Source organism: Hypanus sabinus, chromosome 10 (assembly GCF_030144855.1).
Source record: "Hypanus sabinus isolate sHypSab1 chromosome 10, sHypSab1.hap1, whole genome shotgun sequence".
Lineage (NCBI taxonomy): Eukaryota > Metazoa > Chordata > Chondrichthyes > Myliobatiformes > Dasyatidae > Hypanus > Hypanus sabinus.
In genome coordinates, this window is record NC_082715.1 from 27,472,424 (window position 1) to 27,497,131 (window position 24,708).

Sequence of the window (24,708 nt, forward strand, 5' to 3'; positions counted from 1 at the left end):
GTAACCAACAAAAATTATTGATTACTTTATCAAGAATGACTTTGACAGATAATCAAGGGGATAACTTTACTTCAAAAGGTCGTACAAACAATATTCAAAATGTTTTATATTAGCCATTTCAAAGTCATCTTATTTCTCACATCCTGCTAATTTTTCACAATACATCTGATTAACCAAAGCTATTATATTTTACAAAAATAGACAGCAAATTTAACTCACCAAGATCAAGCAAGGCATATACCTGTAATGGATATGCAGTGGAAAGAGGCTGACAAACTTAAAAAATGTGAGTAGGTCATATCAGCTCTGGGTGAGGCAGGAATAAGAAAGGGAGTTGTGTTAAAGTGGGCAAAAACAAATGAAGAGGAAGGTATATGGAACAAAGTATAATGTAAGCGAGATAAAGCTGAAATCCAAGAACATGCAGTAAGAATGTTGTCTGGGAATGTATAACAAGAGGAAGTATGGGGGAAAATTAACACAAAATGAAACTGAAGAATATATGTTTGTGTAGGAAGAACCCCGAGGTAGAGGTCCCCATCTTACAGACCCTTCCAGGTTGAGCTGGTACTAGTGTAGCAGACTCTGCTCTGACTGTGCACGCTGTTTGGGGGAGTGTGTATGAGAGAGAGAAAGAGGTCTGGGTGGTTGGCCTGTAACATTCTTTTGTTCTATTTCAAATTTTGGACGCAGCTGCTTATATAACTCGATTTTGGTTGCCTTACAGAGGCCGCAAGGGAATTTCATTCTAGCCTATCTCTTGTTTAGGGTGGCCAGTTTTCTCACCTTTGCATAAGCAGTTCACTAGTGCTAGCGATAATAGAGGCACTTAGCATGTTTTTCCAAGGAGAAAGCGAACCAATAATTAGAATGGGGCAAAGTTGTTGTAGGCCGAACAAGGCAGGATTAAAAGTCGCTTCATAGTATAGTTTACTGACAGAGAGAGCAGAGTTTACCAATGTGGGCTCAAGAGGCTTCGGTGAGGAGACACAGTTGAAGAGCGTGTACGGCTTTTGCAGTGGTTGAATAAAAAGTCACCAAACTACAACTAATTAAATAAAGAAAGGAAGATGCAGGATCAGGTGATGTGCTGCAGCTGTATGGTGTGGGAGCTGGTGGACCCCATTGTGGTTCCTGGTGACCACATCTGCAGCAAATGCTGGCTGCTCGAGGAACTCAGTCTCAAAGTTGATGATTGGGAATCTAAGCTTCAAACACTGTGGCACATCAGGGAGGGGGAGAGTTAATTGGATACTCTGTTTTAGGAGGTAGGCACACCTATTAGATTAGCTGCCTCAAATTTGGTCTGTGGTCAGGGACAAGGACAAGGAGGTGTGACAGCAAACGAAGCCAGGTATTGGGATTCAAGAGACAGTGCTGGAGGGGCCTCAGCCCTTGTGCTTGTCCAACTGATCTGAGACTCTTGCTCTCTGTGTGAATGAGAGTGGGGTTGTAGGAAGGATGAGCAATCTAACTGTGGCACAGTAGTTCAGGAGGTCATTCAAGGGGGGGGGGAGAAGAGAAGAGAAATGTAGTGTTAATTGGGGACAGTATCATCAGGGAAATAGACAAAGTTCTCTGTCACAGGGACAGAGCACCCCAAAGGTTGTGTTGCCTGCCTGGTGCCCTGGTTTGGGATATCTCATCTGATCTGCAGAGGAATTTGCAGTGGGAGGGAAAAGATCCAGTTGCTGTGGTCCATGTGGGTATCAACGACATAGGTAGAATGGGGAAAGAGGTTCTGATGAGGGAATTTGAGCAGCGAGGGACTAAATTAAAAAGCAGAACCAAAAAGGTGGTAATCTCTGGATTCCTACCTGAGCCACATGTAAATTTGCACAGGATTAAGAAAATTAGATTTAAATGCATGGCTCAAGGATTGACATGGGAGAAGTGGGTTTGAATTCATGGGAAACTGGTACCAGTATCAGAGGAGGGAGCTGTTCCATTGGGATGGGCTCCACCTGAACCGTGATGAGACCTGGATCCTGGCAAATCGCATAACTAGGGATGTGAATAGGGTGGGGGTGGGTTCAACAGATTGGAGAAGCATGGATAAGGTAAGAGAAAATTGTGGATAAAGATGAAGTAAAAGCATAAGTTAAAAAAGAGAAGGGTGGAGTGCAGAAAAGTCAAGTGCATAAGAGATAAATTACTAGGTTTTAAAGGCACAGTGAGTGCAAGGGCACTTTATCTGAATGCCTGTGGTATTCGAGACAAGGTCAGTGAACTTGCGGCACAAATCAGTATAAAGGGGAATGATAAAGAGCCATTACATGGTTGCAGAGTGGAGAGGATTGGGAATTAAATATATAAGGATATCCGGTAATACGGAAGGATAGGCAGGAAGGTAAGGGAGGTGGGGTAGTACTCTTAATTAAGGATGAGATCAGGGCGATAGTGAGAGACGATGTAAGGTCTAAGAATGTTGAATCTCTGGGTAAAAATTAAGAATAGTAAAGGGAAAAAAAAAAATCTCTGTTGGGAGTTGTCTATAGGCCACCGAATAATAACCGAATGAGAAGGGAGAATTGATATTGAGTAATAAGGAAATGGCCGAGGCTTTGAATGACTATTTTGTGTCGGTCTTCATGGTACATGTTACATCTAACATGCTGAACAGAGATGATATGGTTGCAATGGGAGGTGAGGACCCTGAGACAATAGATAGCACTAAAGAGGTAGTGCTGAGCAAACTTGTGGGCCTGATTATAGTTAAGTCCCCTGGTCTTGATGGAATGCATCCCAGGATACCGAAAGAAATGGAAAGAAGAGATTATAGTTGAGGCTTTAGTGATAATTTACCAACATCCTCTGGACTCTGGGCAGGTCCCGGCAGATTGGAAGGCAGCAAATGTCATGCTACTATTCAAAAAAGAATGTAGGCAGAAGACATGTAACTATAGGCCAAATAGTTTAGTATCTGTAGTTGGGAAAATGCTTGAAGCTATCATTAAAGAAGAAATAGTGAGGCATCTGTAAAGAAATTGATCCATCAGGCAGATGCAGCATGGATTCAGCAAAGGAGGTCCTGTTTGACAAACTTAATGGAATTCTCTGAAGATATAATGGACGCAGTGGATAGAGGGGAACAAATGGGATTTCCAGAAGATTTTCAATAAGGTGCCACATAAAACACTTGTTCATAAGGATGCATAGAGTTGGGGATGATGTATTAGCATGAATAGAGAATTGTTAACCAATAGAGAGCAGGAAGTTGGGATACTTGGGTGTTACTCTGGTTGGCAATCAGTGAAGCAACTGCTCACGATATACATTGGCGATCCAGAAGAGAGGATTGAGTGTAGTGTATCTTATTAACAATAAGTATACTGTACTGGATACTGTTGATGGGGATGACCTACCAGGAATGAGCTGTAGTGGTCCTGCCTCTGGCACAGAGGTTGAACCCTCAACTAGAAAGGGGAGGAGGGAAGAGAAGAGAGCGATAGTTTTAGGGGATTCTATAGTCAGGGGGGCAGATAGGAGATTTTGTGGGGCAGATCCGGAGTCTCGGATGGTATGTTGCCTCCCTGGTGCCAGGGTCCAGGACATCTCAGATCGGGTGCAGGCTATTCTTGAGAACGGGTGCATGAACCCAGATGTAGTGGTCCATGTAGGGACCAACAATGTAGGTAAGGTGAGTGAAGGGGTCCTGCTTAGAGAGTTCAGGGAGTTGGGAGTGAAGCTGAAAGGCAGGACCTCCAGGGTGACAATCTCGGGATTGCTACCTGTGCCATGTGCGAGTGAGGCGAAGAACAGAATGATTATGCACATTAATACGAGGCTGAGAGCATGGTGCAGGAAGGAAGGGTTCAGGTTTTTGGATAATTGGTCTTTGTTCCAGGGACATTGGGATCTGTTTCGAAGGGACGGTCTACATCTGAACTGGAGGGGTACTAACATTCTTGCAGGAATGTTTGCTAGTGCTGCTCGGGGGGGGGGGGGGGGGGGGTTTAAACTAGATGTGCAGGGGGCAGGGATCCAGATTACGAGAGAAGATGATATGATGGATAAGGGACAGGTGGGGAATACACGTTTCCCAAATATTAATTGTGTAAAGGAGAAAGGTGAGACAGAACATGTGTTGGAAAAGTTACATGTACAGAGGGTTGGTCAGAAGGAGCATGGGGTTAAATGTGTAGAAGGTTTGGGTGATCTTGAGAAGGTCAACAAAATTCAAGGTGCAATTAGCCCGATGGAAGTTCAAGGAGCTGGGTTAGGTGCAATAGACAGTGTTTTAAGCAAAGAGAAGAGGAATGGGCTAAGAATTCTATACTTGAATGCGCGCAGCGTCAGAAATAAGACAGATGAGCTTGAAGCTCAGGTGAAAATGGTGAACTACGATATTGTTGGGATAACGGAGACATGGCTGCAAGGGGATCAGGCCTGGGAATTGAGTGTACCAGGGTATACGTGCTATCGTAGAGACAGAAATATGGGAAGAGGGGGTGGGGTGGCCCTGTTGGTGAGGAATGAGATTCAGTCCTTAGCAAGAGGTGACTTGGGAACAGGGGAAGTAGAGTCTGTGTGGATTGAGCTGAGGAACAGTAAGGGTAAAAAGACCCTAATGGGTGTTGTGTACAGGCCCCCAAACAGTAGCGTGGATATTGGGTACAAGTTGATTAGGGAGTTAACATTGGCATGTGCTAAAGGTAATGCAGTCGTTAGGGGAAATTTCAACATGCAGGTGAACTGGGAGAATCAGGTAGGTGCTGGACCCCAGGATAGGGAGTTTGTGGAGTGTCTAAGGGATGTATTTTTGGAACAGCTTGTGCTTGAGGCAACCAGGAACGAGGCTATTTTGGACTTGGTGATGTGTAATGAACAGGAATTGATAAGTGATCTTGAAGTAAAGGAGCCATTAGGAAGTAGTGATCATAACATGATAAGTTTTTATCTACAATTTGAGAGGGATAAGGGCAGATCAGAGGTGTCAGTGTTGCAATTAAATAAAGGAGACTACGGAGCCATGAGGGAAGAGCTGGCCAAAGTTAAATGGGCGGATGCTCTGGCAGGAAAGACAGTGGATCAACAGTGGCAGATATTCTTGGGGATAATACAAAAGATGCAAAAGCAGTTCATTCCAATGAGAAGGAAGGATTCAAAGAGGGGGAAGGGGCCACAGTGGTTGACAAAGGAAGTCAGAGATTGTATAGCATTAAAGAAAAAGAAGTATGACAGGGCTAAGATGAGTGGGAATACAGGTGATTGGGAAAGTTTTAAGGAACAGCAGATCTTGACTAAAAAAGCAATACGGAGAGAAAAAATCAGGTATGAGCTCAGTCTAGCCAGGAATATAAAAGGGGATAACAAAAGCTTTTTTAGCTATGTGAAGAGAAAGAAGATAGTTAAGAACAATGTTGGGCCCTTGAAGAATGAATTGGGAGAAATTGTTATGGGAAACAGGGAAATGGCAACAGAATTTAATGGGTACTTTAGATCTGTCTTCACCAGGGAGGACACAAGCAATCTCCCAGATGTATGGATGGGCCAGTGTCATAAGATATCAGAGGAATTGAGACAGATTGACATTAGGAAAGAAACTGTGATGAGTAGACTGGTAGGACTGAAGGCTAATAAATCCCCGGGTCCAGATGGTCTGCATCCGAGGGTTCTAAAAGAGGTGGCTCAGGAAATTGCGGATGCATTGGTAATCACTTTCCAATGTTCCTTAGATTCAGGATCAGTTCCTGAGGATTGGAGAGTGGCTAATGTTATCCCACTTTTCAAGAAGGGAGGGAAGGAGAAAACAGTCGTCAGTCGACGTCAGTCGTGGGGAAGATGCTTGAGTCCATTATTAAGGACGAAATAGTGGCACATCTTGATGGCAGTAATAGGATTAGGCCGAGCCAGCATGGATTTACCAAGGGCAAATCATGCTTGACTAATCTGTTGGAGTTTTTTAAGGGTGTAACAAAGATGTTAAACGAGGGTAAGCCAGTGGATGTTGTATACCTAGATTTTCAGAAGGCATTTGATAAGGTGCCACATAGGAGATTGGTGAGTAAAATCAGAGCTCATGGCATTGGAGGCAGAGTTTCAACATGGATAGAAAACTGGTTGGCAGATAGAAAGCAAAGGGTAGAAGTGAATGGGTGTTTCTCGGACTGGCTGGAGGTGATTAGTGGGGTACCACAGGGCTCTGTATTGGGACCACAGCTCTTTACGATTTATGTCAACGATCTAGATGAGGGCATTGAAAACTATATCAGCAAGTTTGCTGACGATACTAAACTGGGTGGCAGTGTGACATGCGAAGAGGACGTTAGGAGAATACAGGGAGACTTGGATAGGCTGGGTGAGTGGGCAGATACTTGGCAGATGTCATTCAATGTGAATAAATGTGAAGTTATCCACTTTGGAAGCAGGAACAAGAGGGCAGCGTATTGTCTGAACGGTGTAGAGTTAGGTAAGGAAGAAATGCAAAGAGATCTAGAAGTCCTAGTTCATCTGTCAATGAAGGTGAATGAGCAAGTGCAACAGGCAGTGAAGAGGGCAAATGGAATGTTGGCCTTTATTACAAGGGGAATTGAGTACAAGAGCAAGGATGTCCTTTTGCATTTGTACAGGGCCCTGGTGAGACCACACCTGGAATATTGTGTACAGTTTTGGTCTCCAGGTTTGAGGAAGGACATTCTGGCAATTGAGGAAGTGCAGCGTAGATTCACTAGGTTGATTCCTGGGATGGCAGGGCTGTCTTACGCAGAGAGATTGGGCTTATACACACTGGAGTTGAGGAGATTGAGAGGGGATCTGAATGAAATGTTTAAGATAATTAAAGGATTTGATAGGATTGAGGCAGGAAATATGTTCCAGATGTTGGGAGAGTCCAGTACCGGAGGGCATGGATTGAGAATAAGAGGTCAGTTATTTAAAACAGAGTTGAGGAAGAACTTCTCACAGAGAGTTGTGGAGGTGTGGAATGCACTGCCTCGGAAGACGGTGGAGGCCAAGTCTCTGGATGCTTTCAAGAAGGAGCTAGATAGACATCTGATGGATAGGGGAATCAAGGGATATGGGGACAAGGCAGGGACTGGGTATTGATAGTGAATGATCAGCCATGATCTCAGAATGGCGGTGCAGTCTCGAGGGGCCGAATGGTCTACTTCTGCACCTATTGTCCATTATCTAAGTTTGCTGATGACACTAATTTGAGTAAAACAAATTGTACAGAGGGTATGGAGTCTGCAGAGATATGGTTGGTTAAGTGAGTGGGCAACGATCTGGCAGATGGAGTACAATGTTGGTAAATGCGAGGTCATCCACTTTGGAAGGAAAAATGGAAGATCAGATTATTATTTAAATAGTTAAAGATTGCAGCACGCTGCTGTGCGGAGGGACTTGGGAATGCTTGTGCATGCATCACCAAAGGTTGGACTGCAAGTGCAGCAGGCTATCAAGAAGGCAAATGGAATGTTGGACTTCATTGCTCGTGGGATTGAATTTAAGAGCATTATGCTGCAACTGCAAAGGGTACTGGGGAGGCTGCATCTGGAGTACTGCATGTAGTTCTGGCCTCCTTACTTGAGGAAGGATATACTGGCTTTGGAGGTGGTGCAAAGCAGGATCACCAGGTTGATTCCAGAGATGAGGGGGTTAGACTATGAGGAAGATTGAGTCTCCTGGGACTGTACTCGCTGGAATTCAGAAGGATGAGAGAAGATCTTATAGAAACACAAAATTATGAAAGGGATAGATAAAAGAGAGGCAGGAAAGTTGTTTCCACTGATAGATGAGACTAGAACTAAGGGACATAATCTCAAAATACGGGGCATTAAATTTAGGATGGAGATGAGGAGTAACTGCTTTTCCCAAGGAGTGGTGACTCTGTGGAATTCTCTGCTCAATGAAGCAGTGGAGACTACCTCAGTAAATATATTGAAGACAAGGTTGGATATATTTTTTCATGGTAGGGGAATTAAAGGTTATGGGGAAAAGACAAGTAGGTGGAGATGAGTCCATGGTGCGATCAGCCATGATCTGATTGATTGGCGGAGCAGACTCAATGGGCCAGATGGCCGACTCCTGCTCCTATTTCTTATGTAAGGCTCTGAGTATCCCTGAGCCTATCAATGTTTGTGAGTAACCAAGTGAAAAGTTTGGGGAAAAGAATGCGAAACTGTAATGTGTAACATGCAGGGGTCAATACAAAAGGTAATCTGCTGAATGGATGGGAGTGTACATGGGAGGGGGAGGGGCTTTAGGTGTTTAATATTTTTGGCAATCATTCTAACATGCACCATTTTTTGAAATTGCCTTAATTTGTTATTTCAATTCATAATTCAAATCAGAATGCCAAGATTAAAGAAGGCATTTTTGTTGGTCCACATATCAAACAGATCATCAGCAGCAAGCAATTCAAAGAACTTCTAGTGAGACCAGAGAAAAATCGCAAGGGAGGCATTCAAGGATACTGTTAAAAATATTCTTGCAAATTCAGAGCATCAAACTACATGCAGCTGATTGATAACATGCTCCAAGTATACAAAACCATGAAGCGCAACGTGACATTGTGGTCATGGACAAACCGTATCAGAGTAACTGGAATCAATCAATGCTGGCTTATTAGAGGACACAGAGGACAAATGAAACTCATCATCAAAACAGTTTTAACTTAAACTATTGCAAAGCATCAGCACCATTATGGAATTAAAAGCATTATATTCAATAAAAGTTAATTTCTTGTTCCTACATGATCCAAGTTGTCTGAAATTATATTTGTGTTCAGCTTCAAGCAGTCTATTATTAAGAAAAATTCTGAGGAAGCAAAGTTCGAAGAAAATGTGTTGTCCAGTGTTACAGAAGCTCAAATGAAGACCAAACTGTGGTATAGTCAGTGAAATGAAACACTGATTCAGGAACAGTAGAAGAAATTAACAGCTGGATCAAATGGGATGTATTTCCATGACATTCTCTCACTATCCCCACAACATCCAAAAAAACATCTGACAGTAATTTTTGAAATGATATATTTTCTAAGTCTTTAATGTTACTCTGAAAGATCATGTGCATTATTAAAATACTACTGAAGAGTTCAAAAAGTGAGTCAAGCATACAAACGTAGTCAGAGCAAATATATTTTAAGGGATATTTATTTATTTTTAAAACAGGATTACATGAAGCAGGAATACAACAGCACAACTTTTAAGCTGCCAGAGTGCTACTTTGGTTGTTTGCCTAGATATAAAGGTCAAAAGCATAATAACACAGTCATCAGGATTCAGTATTGCTTAGCATTTGTTTAAAAGCAATATTATCTACAGAAAAGACAAAATATTACAATTTTTTAAAATTTCAAATCTTCCTCAAAACTTAGACAAGGCTTTTAAGCTCTGCAACACAATTTGCCGATTAACAGTTACACACTAAAGCTTAATCTTTCATAGTAAGAACATAAAAGAATTTATCGAAATGTATTCAATATTATGATTTGGCTTCAATTGAAGAAATATGATTTAAAAGTATTAAATTTTAAGCTGCCTATTTGGTTAAAGAGATGTTAATAGAAAAGTATTCCTTTCCAGTATAGATATCCTAGTTCCATGGATGACCTAAGAAAATATAGAGTAAATGTTTAACAGTGCAAAAAATTTGTTGGAATGATATTTGCCTGCATCAGGCCCCCTTCAAATTTTGTTTTTCACTTAATAGGTGGCACAGAAGATTTTTCTATACAGACTTAATTCTCTTAAGTGACATGAAGTCTTTTCATATTTTCCTTTTCCATAATATTTGGTAACTACTTGATCATGCTAAAAAATATTTCTGCAACAGGTTTACACATATTCAGTTTCTGAAACAGATCCACGTACTGTATCTAAATTAGTTATAACATTCTGTACAAAACTTCTTTAAAAGAAACCTACTTTGCAGCCTTTGCGTGGATATTAACAGTGTGTAAATGTGGTACATTTTAATGAGCCAACAAATTAGTAAAGAATGAATGGTAAAATTATTAGGTAACTTTTAAATGTCTAAACCCAATGATGAGTTTCTGCAGGTCTTTAACATCTTCAAATATTCACACTATGGATGTCTGTAACATAGATAATTTTCCAATGCTCCAAGGCTTTTCTTCATTGATCATGGCAGTGGTCACTCTAAAGTTCAAATCCTACATTCAGTTCAGCCAATATTCATTTCTGAAAGTAATCAGATAAGATAAACAATATAGAAACATAGAAAACCTACAGTACAATACAGGCCCTTCAGCCCAGAATGCTGTGCCAAACATGTACTTGCTTTAGAAATTACCTAGGGTAACCCATATTCCTCTATTTTTCTAAGCTCCATGTACCTATCCCGATAGAGTCTCTTAAAAGACCCTATCATATCTGCCTCCACCATGGCTGCTGGCAGCCCATTCCACGCACACAGCACTCTGCTTAAAAACACTTACTCCCGACATCTCCTCTATACCTACTTCTAAGCACCTTAAAAATGTGCTCTCTCATGTTAGCCATTTCAGCCCTGGGAAAAAGCCTCTGACTATCCACATGATCAATGCCTCTCATCTTATACACCTCTATCAGGTCACCTCTCATCCTCCGACGCTCAAAGAAGAAAAGGCCGAGCTCATGCAATCCATTCTCATAAGGCATGCTCCCCAATCTAGGCAAAAGCCTTGTAAATCTCCACTGCATCCTTTCTATGGGCTTCCACATCCTTCCTGTAGCAAGGTGACCAGAATTCAGTGCAATTCTCCAAAAGGGGTCTGACCAGGGTCCTATATAGTTGCAACATTACCTCTCTGCTCTTAAACTCAATCCCACATTTGATGAAGGCCAATGCAGCATATGCCTTCTTAACCACACAGTCAACCTCTGCAGCAGCTTTGAGTGTCCTATGGACTTGGACTCCAAGATCCCTCTGATCTTCCACAATACCAAGAGTTTTACCATTAATACTATATTCTGCCATATTTGATCTACCAAAATGAACCACTTACACTTACCTGGGTTGAACTCCATCTGCCACTTCTCAGCCCAGTTTTGAATCCTATCAATGTCCCGCTGTAACCTCTGACAGCTTTCCACAATATCCACAACACCCCCAACCTTTGTGTCATCAGCAAATTTACTAATCCATCATACCACTTCCTCATCCAGGTCATTTATAAAAATTACAAAGAGTAGTTGCCCCAGAACTGATCCCTGAGGCAGCATATCACTGGTCACCGACCTCCATGCAGAACATGACCCATCTACAACCACTCTTTGCCTTCTGTGAGCAAACCAGTTCTGGATTCACAAACCAATGTCCCCTTGGATCCCATGCCTCTTTACTTTCTCAATAAGACTTACATGAGGTACCTTATCAAATGCCTTGCTGAAATCCATATACACTACATCTACTGCTCTACCTTCATCAATGTGTCTAATCACATCCTCAAAAAATTCAATCAGGCTCATAAGGCACAACCTGCCTTTGACAAAACCATGCTGACTATTCCTAATCATATTGTGCCTCTTCAAATGTTCATAAATCCTGCCTCTCAGGATCTTCTCCATCAACTTACCAACCACTGAAGTAAGACTCACTGGTCTATAATTTCCTGGGCTATCTCTACTCCCTTTCTTGAATAAGGTAATAACATCTGCAACCCTCCAATCCTCCAAAAACCTCTCCCGTCCCCATTGATACAAAGATCATTGCTAAAAGTTTAGCAATCTCCTCCCTCACGTTCTGCAGTAGCCTAGGGTACATCTCATCCGGTCGCGGAGACTTATCCAACTTGATGCTTTCCAAAAGCTCCAGCACATCCTCTTTCTTAAAGTCTGCATGCTCAAGCTTTTCAATCCGCTGTAAGTCATCCCTACAATTACCAAGATCCATTCCGTAGTGAGCTTTCGTAAGCTTTTCGACTAGGTTTTCCACAGCCTTTGTACACCACGGTTCCTGTACCCTACCACCCTTTCCATCTCATTGGAATGTACCTATACAGAACTCCACACAAATATCCCCTAAACATTTGCCACATTGCTGCCGTACATTTTCCTAAGAATATCTGTTCCCAATTTACGCTTCCAAGTTCCTGCCTGATAGCTTCATATTTCCCTTTCTCCAGTTAAATTCTTTCCTAACTTGTCTGCTCCTATCCCTTTCCAGTGCTATGGTAAAGGAGATAGAATTGTGATCAATATCTCTAAAATGCTCTCCCACTGAGATCTGACACCTGACCAGGTTCATTTTCCAATACCAGATCAAGTACAGCCTCTCCTCTTGTAGGCTTATCTACATATTGTGTCAGGAAACCTTCCTGAACACACATAACAAACTACACTCCATCTAAACCCCCTTGCTCTAGGGAGATGCCAATCAATATTTGGGAAATTAAAATCTCCCATCATTACACCCCTGTTATTATTACAGCTTTCCAGAATCTGTCTCCCTACCTGCTCCTTGTTGTCCCTGTTACTATTGGGTGATCCATTAAAAAAAAACCAGTAGAGTTACTGACCCCTTCCTGTTCCTAAGTTCCAACCACAGCGACTCAGTAGAAAATCCCTCCATGACTTCCTTCCTCTCTGTAGCTGTGACACTATCTCTGATCAGCAGTGCCACATCCCCACCTGTTTTGCCTCCCTCCCTGGTCTGTCTGAAACTTCTAAAGCCTGGCACTCTAACCATTCCTACCCTGAGCCATCCAAGACTTTGTAATGGCCACAACACCAAAACTCCAAGTATTGGTCCATGCTCTTGAGCTCATCTGCTTGCAACATTATTTACTAAATTTGAAATTTAATGAACAGAATGTTTAATGTTTAATCTCCTGGTATTTTTTCTTCTTAGCATCTGGTAAGGACATTAGAGAATAGCAGGCTAATTTTATAAGAATTAAACTTGGTTTGAAGGGTTAAGCTAATTAACAGATTCTTGCTCAATAGCTGCTGTCATCATTTCAATACACTGAATCTTAAAACAACAATGCTAAAAGATTCCAACCTAAAAAAATTAAATTTAAAAAAGAAAATCAAAAAGCACTCAATGTGGTTAGGCATAAAATATAGCTTCAGTTAACTCAAATTTCAATGATGGGACTAGCTCAATAAATCAATTGTTCATGGACTGCAATCCTTTTGTTGCTAGTATTAAAAATTGAAAGATAACTTTAAAAACAAATTTTCATGCTTAGAATCTCAAAATTAATTTGGGCCTTTCTATTAGGCAGTAACTTTAAGCCTAAAATTTATTAGGCAGGGTATTTGACCAAGGACAAAGAAACCCACAAGTCAGCCATAGCTGATGACCAAAATAAAAAAAATCAACTTGCCTTTACTACAATGTAGTTTTCAGAGTACCAAGTGTTGACCTGTACCACATCTTCAGCACTGTCAAAACTCTTATCCTAGCTCTGAAGTAGATTGTTTAAAAATACAGTACTGTATTCAATACCCTGCCAGGCTGACTCTTTTAGAATACTTTGCCCAATTTAACCTCTTAAAAAATTTGTAACTAAGTGTATATTATCTTCAGGTTGGGAGCTTTTTAGCTGTGGGAGTCTGTAGGGTTGTAGTAGACATCAGTGGATAGGCTGTCTCCAGAGATAGAAACAGAAAGATCTAGAAAGGGGAGGGAGGTGTTGGAAATAGACCAGGTGAATTTGAGGGCGGGGTGAAAGTTGGAAGAGAAGTTAATGAAGTCGATGAGCTCAGCATGTGTGCAGGAAGCAGCGTATATAACGTAAGAAAAGATTGGTGTAGGCTTGGAACATAGATTGTTCCACATGGCCGACAAAAAGGCAGGCATAGCTAGGACCCATGCGGGTGCCCATGGCTACACCTTTAGCTTGAAGGAAGTGAGAGGAGCCAAAGGAGAAATTGTTAAGGGTGAGGACTAATTCTGCAAGGCGGAGAAGAGTGGTGGTAGAGGGTGACTGGCTGGGTCTGGAATCCAGGAAGAAACGGAGAGCTTGGCGATCTTCCTGGTGGGGGATAGAGGTATATAGGGACTGGATGTCCATGGTGAAAATGAGGCGGTGGGGGCCAGGGAACTTGAAATCTTTGAAGAGATGTAAAGCATCCTCCTACCTTCTGGCATGCACACACAGGTCGATGGAGCAATACCTTATCTCCCGCCTAGGTAGCCTCCTACCTGCCGGCATGAACATTCAACTCACAGACCTCCGTTGATACCCCTGCCCCCACCTTACCCCATCCCTATCTATAATTTTAGTCTGGTTCTCTTTCTCTCTCTTTCCCCCCCTCACTATAATCTCCCCCAAGCCCTACCTTTCTTTCTCTTACTTCCCATAATTCTTCACCTTCCCCCTAGCCTATTTCCCTCCAGCCTATCACTTCCCAGCTCTCTGCTTCATCCCTCCCACCACTTCTTATCCCCCCCCAACCATCCCATGTTACTTCACTCCTGATGAAGGGTTTCAGCCCGAAACGTCGTCACTACCTCCTCCCATAGATGCTGTCTGGCCTGCTGAGTTCTGCCAGCATTTTGTGTTTTTATTTTTTGTATATTATCATCAGATTTGTTTAATATGTCTCCTAGACAGAAATTAGGGCAAAAAACAATGGTCCTAAAAATCACAATTACTCACCAATAATCTGCTTGCAGAATCTCAGAATTAATTCCACTTTGATATCTCAATTCTGGATCTTATATATCCTGGGACTAAATGCTGAATTCCAGAATTAACATGAGTATGCCTATATTTCGTCTTCAAGGCAACAGTGAAGAACTTGCCATTAAGAACTTGAAATAAAACTGAGGTCAGGAGGAAACTTCCTATTGGTCGGAATCAGCTCTCAACTGTTTGTTGGGAAGCCTAGTATTTTAGTCTTCGGCATCACACTGGAGATTGTAAGAGTAGTGTTTCAGGTCTAAAGCCTTAAACTGCTTCATAAATAAATACTCTATGCTTCATCACTGAGTGTGAAGCAAGGCTGCCTGATAATAACGGCTTTCTCAATGCTGTTCGCAATGCCAAATAATACATCAGTCCATGCTCACCTGCTCCCAAGACCTGGAAAATGTTTAATCTTGGAATGACAATGTACCACAAAAAACGTTTGTGTCATTAAATAGTGAAAATCTGTTAGTTGAGGAACAACAGCTCCCTTTTTGATATTTCAAGACAATTGTACTTAGAAATCGTCAGATTCCCTGTCACATTAACCAAAAATATAACTGGGCATGCTCTATTGCAGGAACTGAAGGAGAAAAGAATTTGGGACATTCTGCAGAAAATGACTCTTCCTTCAACACTAAGTTTCTTCACCACTTACAAGTGAGAATTCAGCAGTTTATTAGAATACACTCCAGTGACTTGCTTATTGTTGCAGCTGCAACAATAAGCAAATCACTTCTGGACAAAACAATTCACTGTTGTACTTATTCACACTTTTTACACCACACGCTGCACCTGCAAAGCTAACACCATTGTGAAGGACCCAATGCACCCCTCACACAAACACTTCTTCCTCCTGCCACCTGGTAAAAGATACCAAAGCATTCCAGCTCTTACGACCAGACTGTGTAACAATTTCTTCCCCCAAGCCAGACTCCTCAATACCCAGAGACTAGACTGACATTGTAATTTGTCGCCTACTGTGCCTATTGTCTTGTTTATTAAGTATTGTACTGCCCTGCACTGTTTCATGCACTTCATGCAGTCCTGTGCCGGTCTGTAGTCTAGTGCAGTTTTTATGTTGTTTTACGCAGTCTAGTGTAACCTTCTGCTGTCTCACATAGTCTAGTGTAGTTTTGTGTTGTTTCTAGTGTAGTTTTGTAGCACCAGGGTTCTGGAGGAACACTGTTTTGTTTTTACTGTGTACAGTACCAACAATTTATGGTCAAAATGACAATAAAAAGCAACTTAACTTTTACCACCAGCATGTCAGGCTTGCAAAATATCCAGTAGAAAATAGGATTTGTGTCAAATTCCCAAGCCTTGTCTGACACTAGGACCAGAGGACATAGGAGCAGAATTAGGCCATTTGGAGTCAGTGCTAGCCTCCCCCACCCCCCCGCCCCCACTGTTCTCTCGACAGAAGACAAGCACTGTTGTGGTCGTCTGCAGAATTTGGCAGTGTTGGATGACTTGAGTTTGTACTCCTTTATTTAATGGATGTATCTTTTTTATACATGCTATGTATGACTGTTGATGCTGTGTTTTGTACCTTGGCCCTGAAGTAACACTATCTCCTTTGGCTGGATTCATGAGTATTCCTGTAAAGTTGAATAACAATTAAACTTGAATTCAATTGAGTTTGCCCTGTTATTCCATCATGGCGGATATATCAAACACGAGGAAATCTGCAGATGCTGGAAATTCTAACACATGCAAAATGCTGGCGGAACACAGCAGGCCAGGCGGCATCTATAGGCGAAGCACTGTCGACATTTCAGGCCGAGACCCTTCGTCAGGGCTAACTGAAAGGAAAGATAGTAAGAGATTTGAAAGTAGTGGGGGGTGGGGGAAATGTGAAATGATAGGAGAAGACCAGAGGGGGTGGGATGAAGCTAAGAGCCGGAAAGGTGATTGGCGAAAGTGATACAGAGCTGGAGAAGGGAAAGGATCATGGAACGGGAGGTCTCAGGAGAAAGAAAGGGGGTGGGGGGAAGCACCAGAGGGAGATGGAGAACAGGCAGAGTGATGGGCAGAGAGAGAGATAAAAAACAAACCAAGTATGTCAGGGATGGGGTAAGAAGGGGAGGAGCCCCTTTTTTCCACCAGCATTTTGTGTGTGATGGCTGATATATTATCACTCTCACCCCATTCTCCTACCTTCTCCCTGGAACCTTAGATGCTCTGCCTAATCAAGAACCTATCAATCTCTGCTTTAAATATACTCAATGATTTGGCCTCCACAGCCATTTGTGGCTCTGAATCCCACAGATTTACCACCCCCGGCTAAATAAATTGCTCATCTCTGTTCTAAAGAAGTGTCCTCCTATTCTGAAGCCATACCCTCTGGATTATAGGAAGCACCTTCTCCGCAACCACTCTATCTAGGACTTTTAATATTGGAGTTTTTATTTAAGATTCCCCCCCACCCCACTAAATTCCAGCAAGTACAGGCCCTTTCATTCCTCTTCTGGGCCCTCTCCAATACTAACACGTATTTTCTAAGATAAGGGCTCAAACCTGCTCACAATTCTCCAAGTGCGATGTGACCAACACTTTATAAAGCCTCAGCAATACATCCTTACTTTTATTTCTAGTCCTCTGGAAATGAGCGCTAAAATTGCATTTGCCTTCCTTACCACTGACTCAATCTGCAAATAACTTTTCGGAGGCCCTGCACAAGGAGTCCCAAGTCCCTTTGCACCCATTTCCAAAACTGTGATGTTGATTATCCAGAAGGACAAAAGTACTCAGAGCATCACTCGAAGTCATACCAAGTCAATTTGTACACACCACTGCTTCTCCTCCTTCACTGAGACAAAATTCTAGTACTCCCCAACAAGCTATGGGAATATTTTTAACACATAAACACATGGATCATTATAGTACCCAGTACCTCAAAGGCAGATAGACCATAATGCCAGCTTTCCCCATATGCCATTTCACAAAAAAAAACTTATAAAAGCATTCTCTCCTCACCCAGCATAAACTGGTCATTATTCATATTTAATCTAACTTATTTACTCATGTTCAGTGAAGTTCAGTTCATGTAGGGCCAATCAAAATACCAAAGGTAATTTTTTTTGCGCTTAAAAAAATCCAGTTACAATCCTTACAATTTTTATACCCACCTTTGACCCCACTTTAAAAACTTTAATCACTGTCCACTGTACACCCTACCTTTGGTTTTGGGCTTCACATCTCAACACTTGGTTTGGGCTTCCTCCTCTAGAGTAGATTTTCTAAACTCTTACTTCTTTGTCCTCTTAAATAACTCATTTAATCTTCCTAATCTCTATTCATTTCAGACCAGTTTTCCCCAATGCTGTGAAGACCCAGGTTATAGCTAGCATGCTTAAAGACAATTATTCTTGAAAGAATACCATAAATAGATTGCTTCATTTTCCTGTCCAGATTAATGCGAAATAATCCACATTTGGGGTCTAAATTCATCAGAAGTAAGTGCACAGTGCACTTTAGCCTGACTTGTTATATTTCTTCCAACTCCTCTCCTTTAATTATTTCCTTCATAGAACATCAAAAACAATTTGATTAGGTCACCTAATCCAATGTAGGGTCCCTCTGTTAGAGGGTTATGTCACCAATGGCACCACAGATTTATTAGAATTAATAATTCTTAAATCCAATCCTTCAGTGACGAAATTCATCACAAATTTAATTTACATTCCATTCACTTGCCATTTATTAATAGTTAAACTAATTTTTAAAGTTGTTTTCCGCTGTAGGTATGCAGAGCTTGTGAATACCATCAACTGCAGTGCTGCACAGTCCCCATCAATACTCCACTGAAAGAATTGGCAGTTGACAGCAACTTGCAGGAGAGTGACATGGAGAAGATTCAGCTAAATGATTGTGAAGTCCATTATAAATTTCTACAATATGACATCGAATAGTACATAAAAGGAAACCGCAAAATTCTAGAAAGCAAAATCTTTAGTCTGAATATTTCAAAATGCATCTTTCAATAAAGCTCCTTTGATGACGTTCAAACATAAATAAGTAAAATAAATGTAGCAATCATGGCAAAATAAATCAATTAAATCAGGTAATCGAAATATGAAACTCACAAAACATACAATAGAGAATTCCTCATTTAAATTAAAACTGGTAAGTAAAGGATGCAAGGCAATAAGAAAAAAAAAGCCCAATTTAGTAAATATTTAGATGGCTAAAGACTTGTTATATTGCACTAGGAACCACAGTAGCATAGCAGTTAGTATTTCGCCTTTCCAAAGTTTGGAGTTCAATTCTGGCACGTTCTGGAAGGATTCTCTGTAGGTCCTCCCCATACAATGCATGGGTTTCCCTGGCTGCTCTGGTTTCCTCTCAAGTTGAAAAACATACCAAGTAGGTTAATTAGTTATTGTAAATTGCCACATAATTAGGCTAGGGTTAATTGGGATTGTGTGGCTGCCGGGACAGCACGTCTTGAAGGACCGAAAGGACCTACTTCATGCTGCATCATTAAATAAATAAAAAATAGTCCTGTGAATTTCAAAATAGATTTGTGACCCTGTATTCCATTCTGACCCTGTATTCCAAAGGTCATTTGTTGTAATTGTAATGAAAAGCATTAAACTTTTAGTCAAGTAAAAATTATCGAGTCTATATTTGGCCCAACAGTTGACATTTAAGCTCAAAGACATTTGGTTTTCTGGTATTTATTGAATCCTTCTGCAACCCATCCACAACAATTGGGATTCACTGGAGTATCATAACTTTTAATAGACAAGATAGAAAAGAGAAATAGTAGGCAATCATTGAAAGTTAGTGGCCAACTAAGATTTAATGTACGTTCAAAGCATTTAATTCTCCCTCTTTAATTAAACTAATCTGCAAAAGCAAGCATACTAAGAAAGTAGTGAGCTACAAAACATAGATTTTCATTATCTACTGCCTTAGTAGATGCTGTATTCCCTTACCTTAACTTAATCCTCCCCGTCCTCTGTGAGCTCTGTTTCTTTATGTACCACTACCCTGGTGACTGACATGTCTGGGTGTTGCTCTTTGGCTTCTTTTATTGCCTGGGCTAAGGCCTACCCAGAAGTACAAACAATTTACAATGGGGTTTAAATTATAAAATACAAATTAAAATACACAAGCAATGGCATATTTAAAGCAAATTTACAAATGTTACGGTTAAAAAAAAATAAAAAGCAGAATTCAATCCTGTGCCAAAAACATCTTAAAATCCAAAGTAAAACAAAAGAGATACTTAAACTAATAAACATTACTAAATGTATCCTTCATCAATTAACAGTTGACTAAAAATTAATAATTTGTTTGAAAAGGCAAATAAAAAGGAACAGGGTAATTAAACTAGTTATTTAGTGATGTGTTATATCCATCATTTCCATGTGAGAAGCAAAGATGCCCATAACCGTTGATCGGGGCATGTTTATAGGCCACTAAGACCTCACTCAATTAGAATGTTGCTGGTCTATAGGTCAACTTCACCCCATAATGTTGTATTTCATTAGCTTCTTTGTGTACCCATGCGCTAACTTTTACTGAGGAGCATCACAGTCAGTTAAATCTTCTTGCTCCTCCACAGATCCTAGTCACTCAGCACTGTTTCATCCCACTTTTTTTTTCTGTCAGTTGACAGCAATAAAGCACATAATGCCTTAGCGTAACATTTAGTGCTTCAATTGTTTTGTCCATGCAGTTACATTGTGGATGACTATCTTGATGATGACATGCAGTACTTGCCAATAAAGTTATACTTATAGTTTGCTGCTTTTACTACAAGATATTAAAGTCACCAAAAATGTTGTTTAAAGCGTCATGAAAATACATACAAATGAGGCTGAACTTGTCTTTTTAGCAAAAGAGAGATGATAAGATGCAATTCCAAAAAGAAGCCATCAAGCTTAATAGTTATACAGTGGTTAAATAGATGTAACATTCATTTCTTGGCAAACTTGTTTGTGTGTAATATTAAAGATACAGATTTGCACTGATAAGTTGAGTTCACAGGAACTCAGTCACGTCACTAATTTTTCCTACGACGATCAGAAGTTCTAAATTTCTTTTCCACCTAAACCTTTATCACAACAAAAGAAAAAAGGAAATTACAGTCATGCGAATGTCACCAAAACCAAACATTAAACTCTCATCTTACGGGAGGTTCATCCAGAAGATTAAGATGGTTAAAATGGATGGGATCTATTCAGACTCAGATAGAGGGTAGAGGTCACCAGGACTTGCTGAAGGTCTGTGACTTGCAGTGCTCCACAAGGATCTATACAGAGACCTCTGCTGTTTAAGTTTGCAGATAATACAAAGATTGCTGTCATTGCTATGGATAGTGTAAAAGATTGTCAAAGGATAAAAGAGGATTTAGATCAGTTGCAGATATGGGTGAAGGAATGACACATGAAATTCAAACCAGCCAAATGGGAAGTGTGGCACTTTGGGAGATCAAATGTAAAGTGGTTCTACACTGTTAATGGCAAGTTCCTTGACAGTACTGATGTATAGAGGGATCTTGGGGTGCAAATCCATGGCCCCTGAAAGTGCCTGCACAGGTTGATGGGGTGGTAAAGAATGTGTATGGTATACTTGGCTTTATTAGTCTATTGAGAAGATGCAGAAGAATTTACCTTGATGATGCTCGGATTAGAGGGCATGTGCCTCTAATTGGAGGAGAGGTTGGACAAAGTAGAATTGTTCTCTGGGGCAGCAGAGGATAAGGGGACATCTGACAGAGCTTAAGATTACCAGAGGTACAGGCACACTTAGTATCTTTCTCCCAGGGTATTGATGCCTAATAATTGCAGGCATACATTTAAGGTGAGGGTTACAAGTTCAAAGGAGATTTGCAGAGCTAGAGGCAGAGGCAAATATGATGAGGTTAATAGAGACTCACAGAAAGTAACACAAAGTTGCAAAGAATGAGAAGGGGTGCAGATATGGAGAAGGCAGAAGGAATTAGTTTAGTGAGGTATTTAACTATTAGATTGATCATTTCAGAACATTGTGGGCCCAAGGGCTCAATCGTGCACAGTACAATTTTCTTGTTTTAAAAATTGTACCAAACCTTACAGACATTGATAGAAAAAATCCACACTTCCTTAACATACTTGGATAAACTGTCACCTTAAAAGAGAATGTCAGAACAAATGAATCCCATATTTTACAAGGTATTTAGGCATAAATGTATTAAAATTACATTAGTTTTAGTTTTGCCCAGTAGGTGCCAATTTATTCTCATGCAAAATCCTCATTTTCAGTCCCTTTGTACTGCTGATCACCAGACTGTAAAGCTTAATTTTCAAAATTACTTTTAAAACAAAACAAATTTATAATGGGGAAATAAAACCAACCTTATCATGGTCTATGTCTGTATCGCCTGTGATGACAATTCGCTTTTCAATTCTCGTTTCAGAAACTCCAGCTTTAACAGTCTAAGAAAATAGATGAGGCATCTCTTTATCATCTTATTCTTTATTAAATACTGTACAACCATTCTAAATTTCATACTGATGTAGTCAGTCTTATTTGGCTGAGTATCCTTCAGCAGCAAATAAATGACACCAGTCATTTGCTACACTTGACCACGTACAAACTGGGGCTTTACAATGGATTTTACTGTATTTTCCCAGAACATCCTCGACAGTGGATTTGATATCTGTATAGACGAGGGAAAGTGAGTTAATCGAATTATAGATGAGGAAGAGTTTAAACATGAGTTGTCAATTGGAATAGTGAATTCAGTGTTAAATTAAGTACAGTTAAGGGATGGAAGAAGCAGGAATGGGAGAGGTATTAAAAGATTTACCATAAAAAAAAATCAAGATACAAGATTCTCAACTGCAAGAGTTAATTTCTAGTGCCAGAGATTACTTGACTCGTCTTCAAGAGTTGGACAAGCTCAATTTATTCTCATTCAAATATACAGTACATATACAAACACACACACAGACTATATATACACACATATATACATACACACATGTACCTACCCATTTAAGATCTCCATTGACTCTTCCAGCTCCACGCACAGATTACCACTCTGATCTTCCAATAGACCAATTCTGTCCCTTGCTCTCCATCTGCTCTTAATATATCTATAGAAGACCCAGGGATTCTCCTTCACCTTGTCTAACCATCTTCTTTTAGCCCTCCTGATTTTTACTTTAAGTATTCTCTTGCATTTCTTATTGTCCTCAAATACCTCATTTATTCCTACCTGCCTATATCTGCTATGCACTACCTCCTTTTTCTTAATGATGGCCTTAATATCTCTTGAAAACCAAGGTTCCTTAAACCTGTTACCTTTGCCTTTTATTCTGACAGGAACACAAACTTTGTACTCTCACAATTTCACTTCTTTGTACTCTCACAATTTCACTTCAAGGCCTCGCACTTGCCAAGTACACCTTTGCCAGAAAACAACCTGTCCCAAGCCACATTTTCCAGATACTTTCCGACGCCATCAAAATTGTTCTTTTCCAATTTAGAACCACCACCTAAGGACCACACCTATCCTTTTTCAATAATTACCTTAAAACTAATGAATTAATGATCACTAGATGCAAAGTGTTCGTCTACACAAACTTCTGTCACCTGCCCTCTAATTGAGAAAACATTCTCTAATAAGAATCTAGTATTGCACACTCTATAGTTGGGACTTCTATGTACCGAATAAGGAAACTTTCCTGAACACGTTTGACAATCGTTTTCCCATCCAGCCCTGTTACAGTATGGGAATCCCAGTCAACATGTGAAAAGTTAAAATTACCTACCACAACCTTATGCTTCTTGCAACAGTCTGCGATCTCTCTACAGATATGATCCTCTAAATTCTGAGGACTGTTGGGTGGACTATAATATAATCCCATTATAGTGTGGGATCATACCCTTCTTATTCCTTAAATTTACCCATGAAGTTCTCCAATCTATTCTGTCTGAGCACTGCCTTGACATTTTCCTTGACTAGTAATGCCACTCCTCCCCCTTTAATCTTTCCCACTCTATCATGTCTAAAACATTTGAACCCCAGCACATCCCTGCCACTCCTGCAACTAAGTCTCACTAATGGCTACAATGTCACAATTCCACATGCTAATCCATGCCCCAAGATTACCTACATTTCCTACAATATCCCTTGCGTTGAAGTATACTCAGCTTAGAACATTAGTCTCACCATGCTCAACCTTTTGATTCCAGACTTTGTATGTAGGCTTAACAACATCATTCTCTACACCACTCCAGTATCTATTCTGGAGCTCTGGTTTCCATCCCCTTGTAATTCTAGTTCAAAGCTACCCCCTCTCCCCCTCCTGATGGTCACCCAATAAACTGTGTCGTGCACCTTGGGTGTAACTATATCCCTGCATGTCCTGTCTATCAACCCCTCAGACTCACAACTGATCTGGAGTTCATTCAGTTCCAGCTCTAACTCCTCGATACTGCCTATAAGAAGCCGTAGCTACCGCACTTCTTGCAGGCATAGTCATCAGGGACATTCATACAAAATTACCAGCCTAGCAGGATTCCGTGTAAATCTATGTCGAAAATCTCTGCTACAGTGAAAACAAAGCCTTTGGATAATTAAGATAACTTCATTAAGTACCTTCCAGATCTACGCGAACTATTAACTACTGGGAGTTGTCCAATTTACAACTTAATGATGAGAGTATAATAATTTTTTCAGCAGCGTATGGGACATTATGTACAATAAAAGAAACTACACTTCACACAGACAATATCAAAAAGAGTATCACAATTTTTATATGGTATTTCAAATTTTTGCATGTGGTGGATATTCACTGTCCAGGGCTGGGAAGGGGGTGGCTTTTTGTTTTTTGCCAGGCTCAGCTTTCTAACACAGCAGCTGACACTTGTAGAGAACAAAGTAGTTTTTAAATAAACTTCCAACCAATATTCTTTGCTCAGCCTCTTGTCATAAACAGGAGCCAGTCTTCAGTTATTAATGTAAATGTTAAACAATAATCAATCTGAAGTTAAAAGGACAAATTTACAAACAACACTGTCTATAGCAGAGAGCTCACTGCTCAAGTGATGCAGTATAAGACAATGGGGTTGTGTTAATTGGGCCTGTATCAAATCAGACAACACTGGCTAAGTTATTTTGC

General features: G+C 40.6%; 1 protein-coding gene across 11 annotated transcripts in view; it reads right to left on the minus strand.

Moving 5' to 3' along the window:
• Nucleotides 1–9,887: 9,887 nt before the first annotated feature.
• The window catches only part of epb41l2 (erythrocyte membrane protein band 4.1 like 2), a 168,203-nt gene continuing 153,382 nt past the window's right edge, over nucleotides 9,888–24,708 (minus strand). For 10 of the 11 annotated variants that reach the window (XM_059981559.1, XM_059981552.1, XM_059981555.1 and 7 more), the window contains 3 exons: nucleotides 21,934–22,014; nucleotides 19,528–19,641; nucleotides 9,888–10,145 (listed from right to left, as the gene is read on the minus strand). In XM_059981559.1, the coding sequence (XP_059837542.1) occupies nucleotides 19,534–19,641; nucleotides 21,934–22,014 (189 nt within the window). In that variant the 3' untranslated portion in view covers nucleotides 9,888–10,145; nucleotides 19,528–19,533. The remainder of the gene's footprint in view (nucleotides 10,146–19,527; nucleotides 19,642–21,933; nucleotides 22,015–24,708) is intronic. The other variant, XM_059981556.1, reaches the window with a different exon arrangement.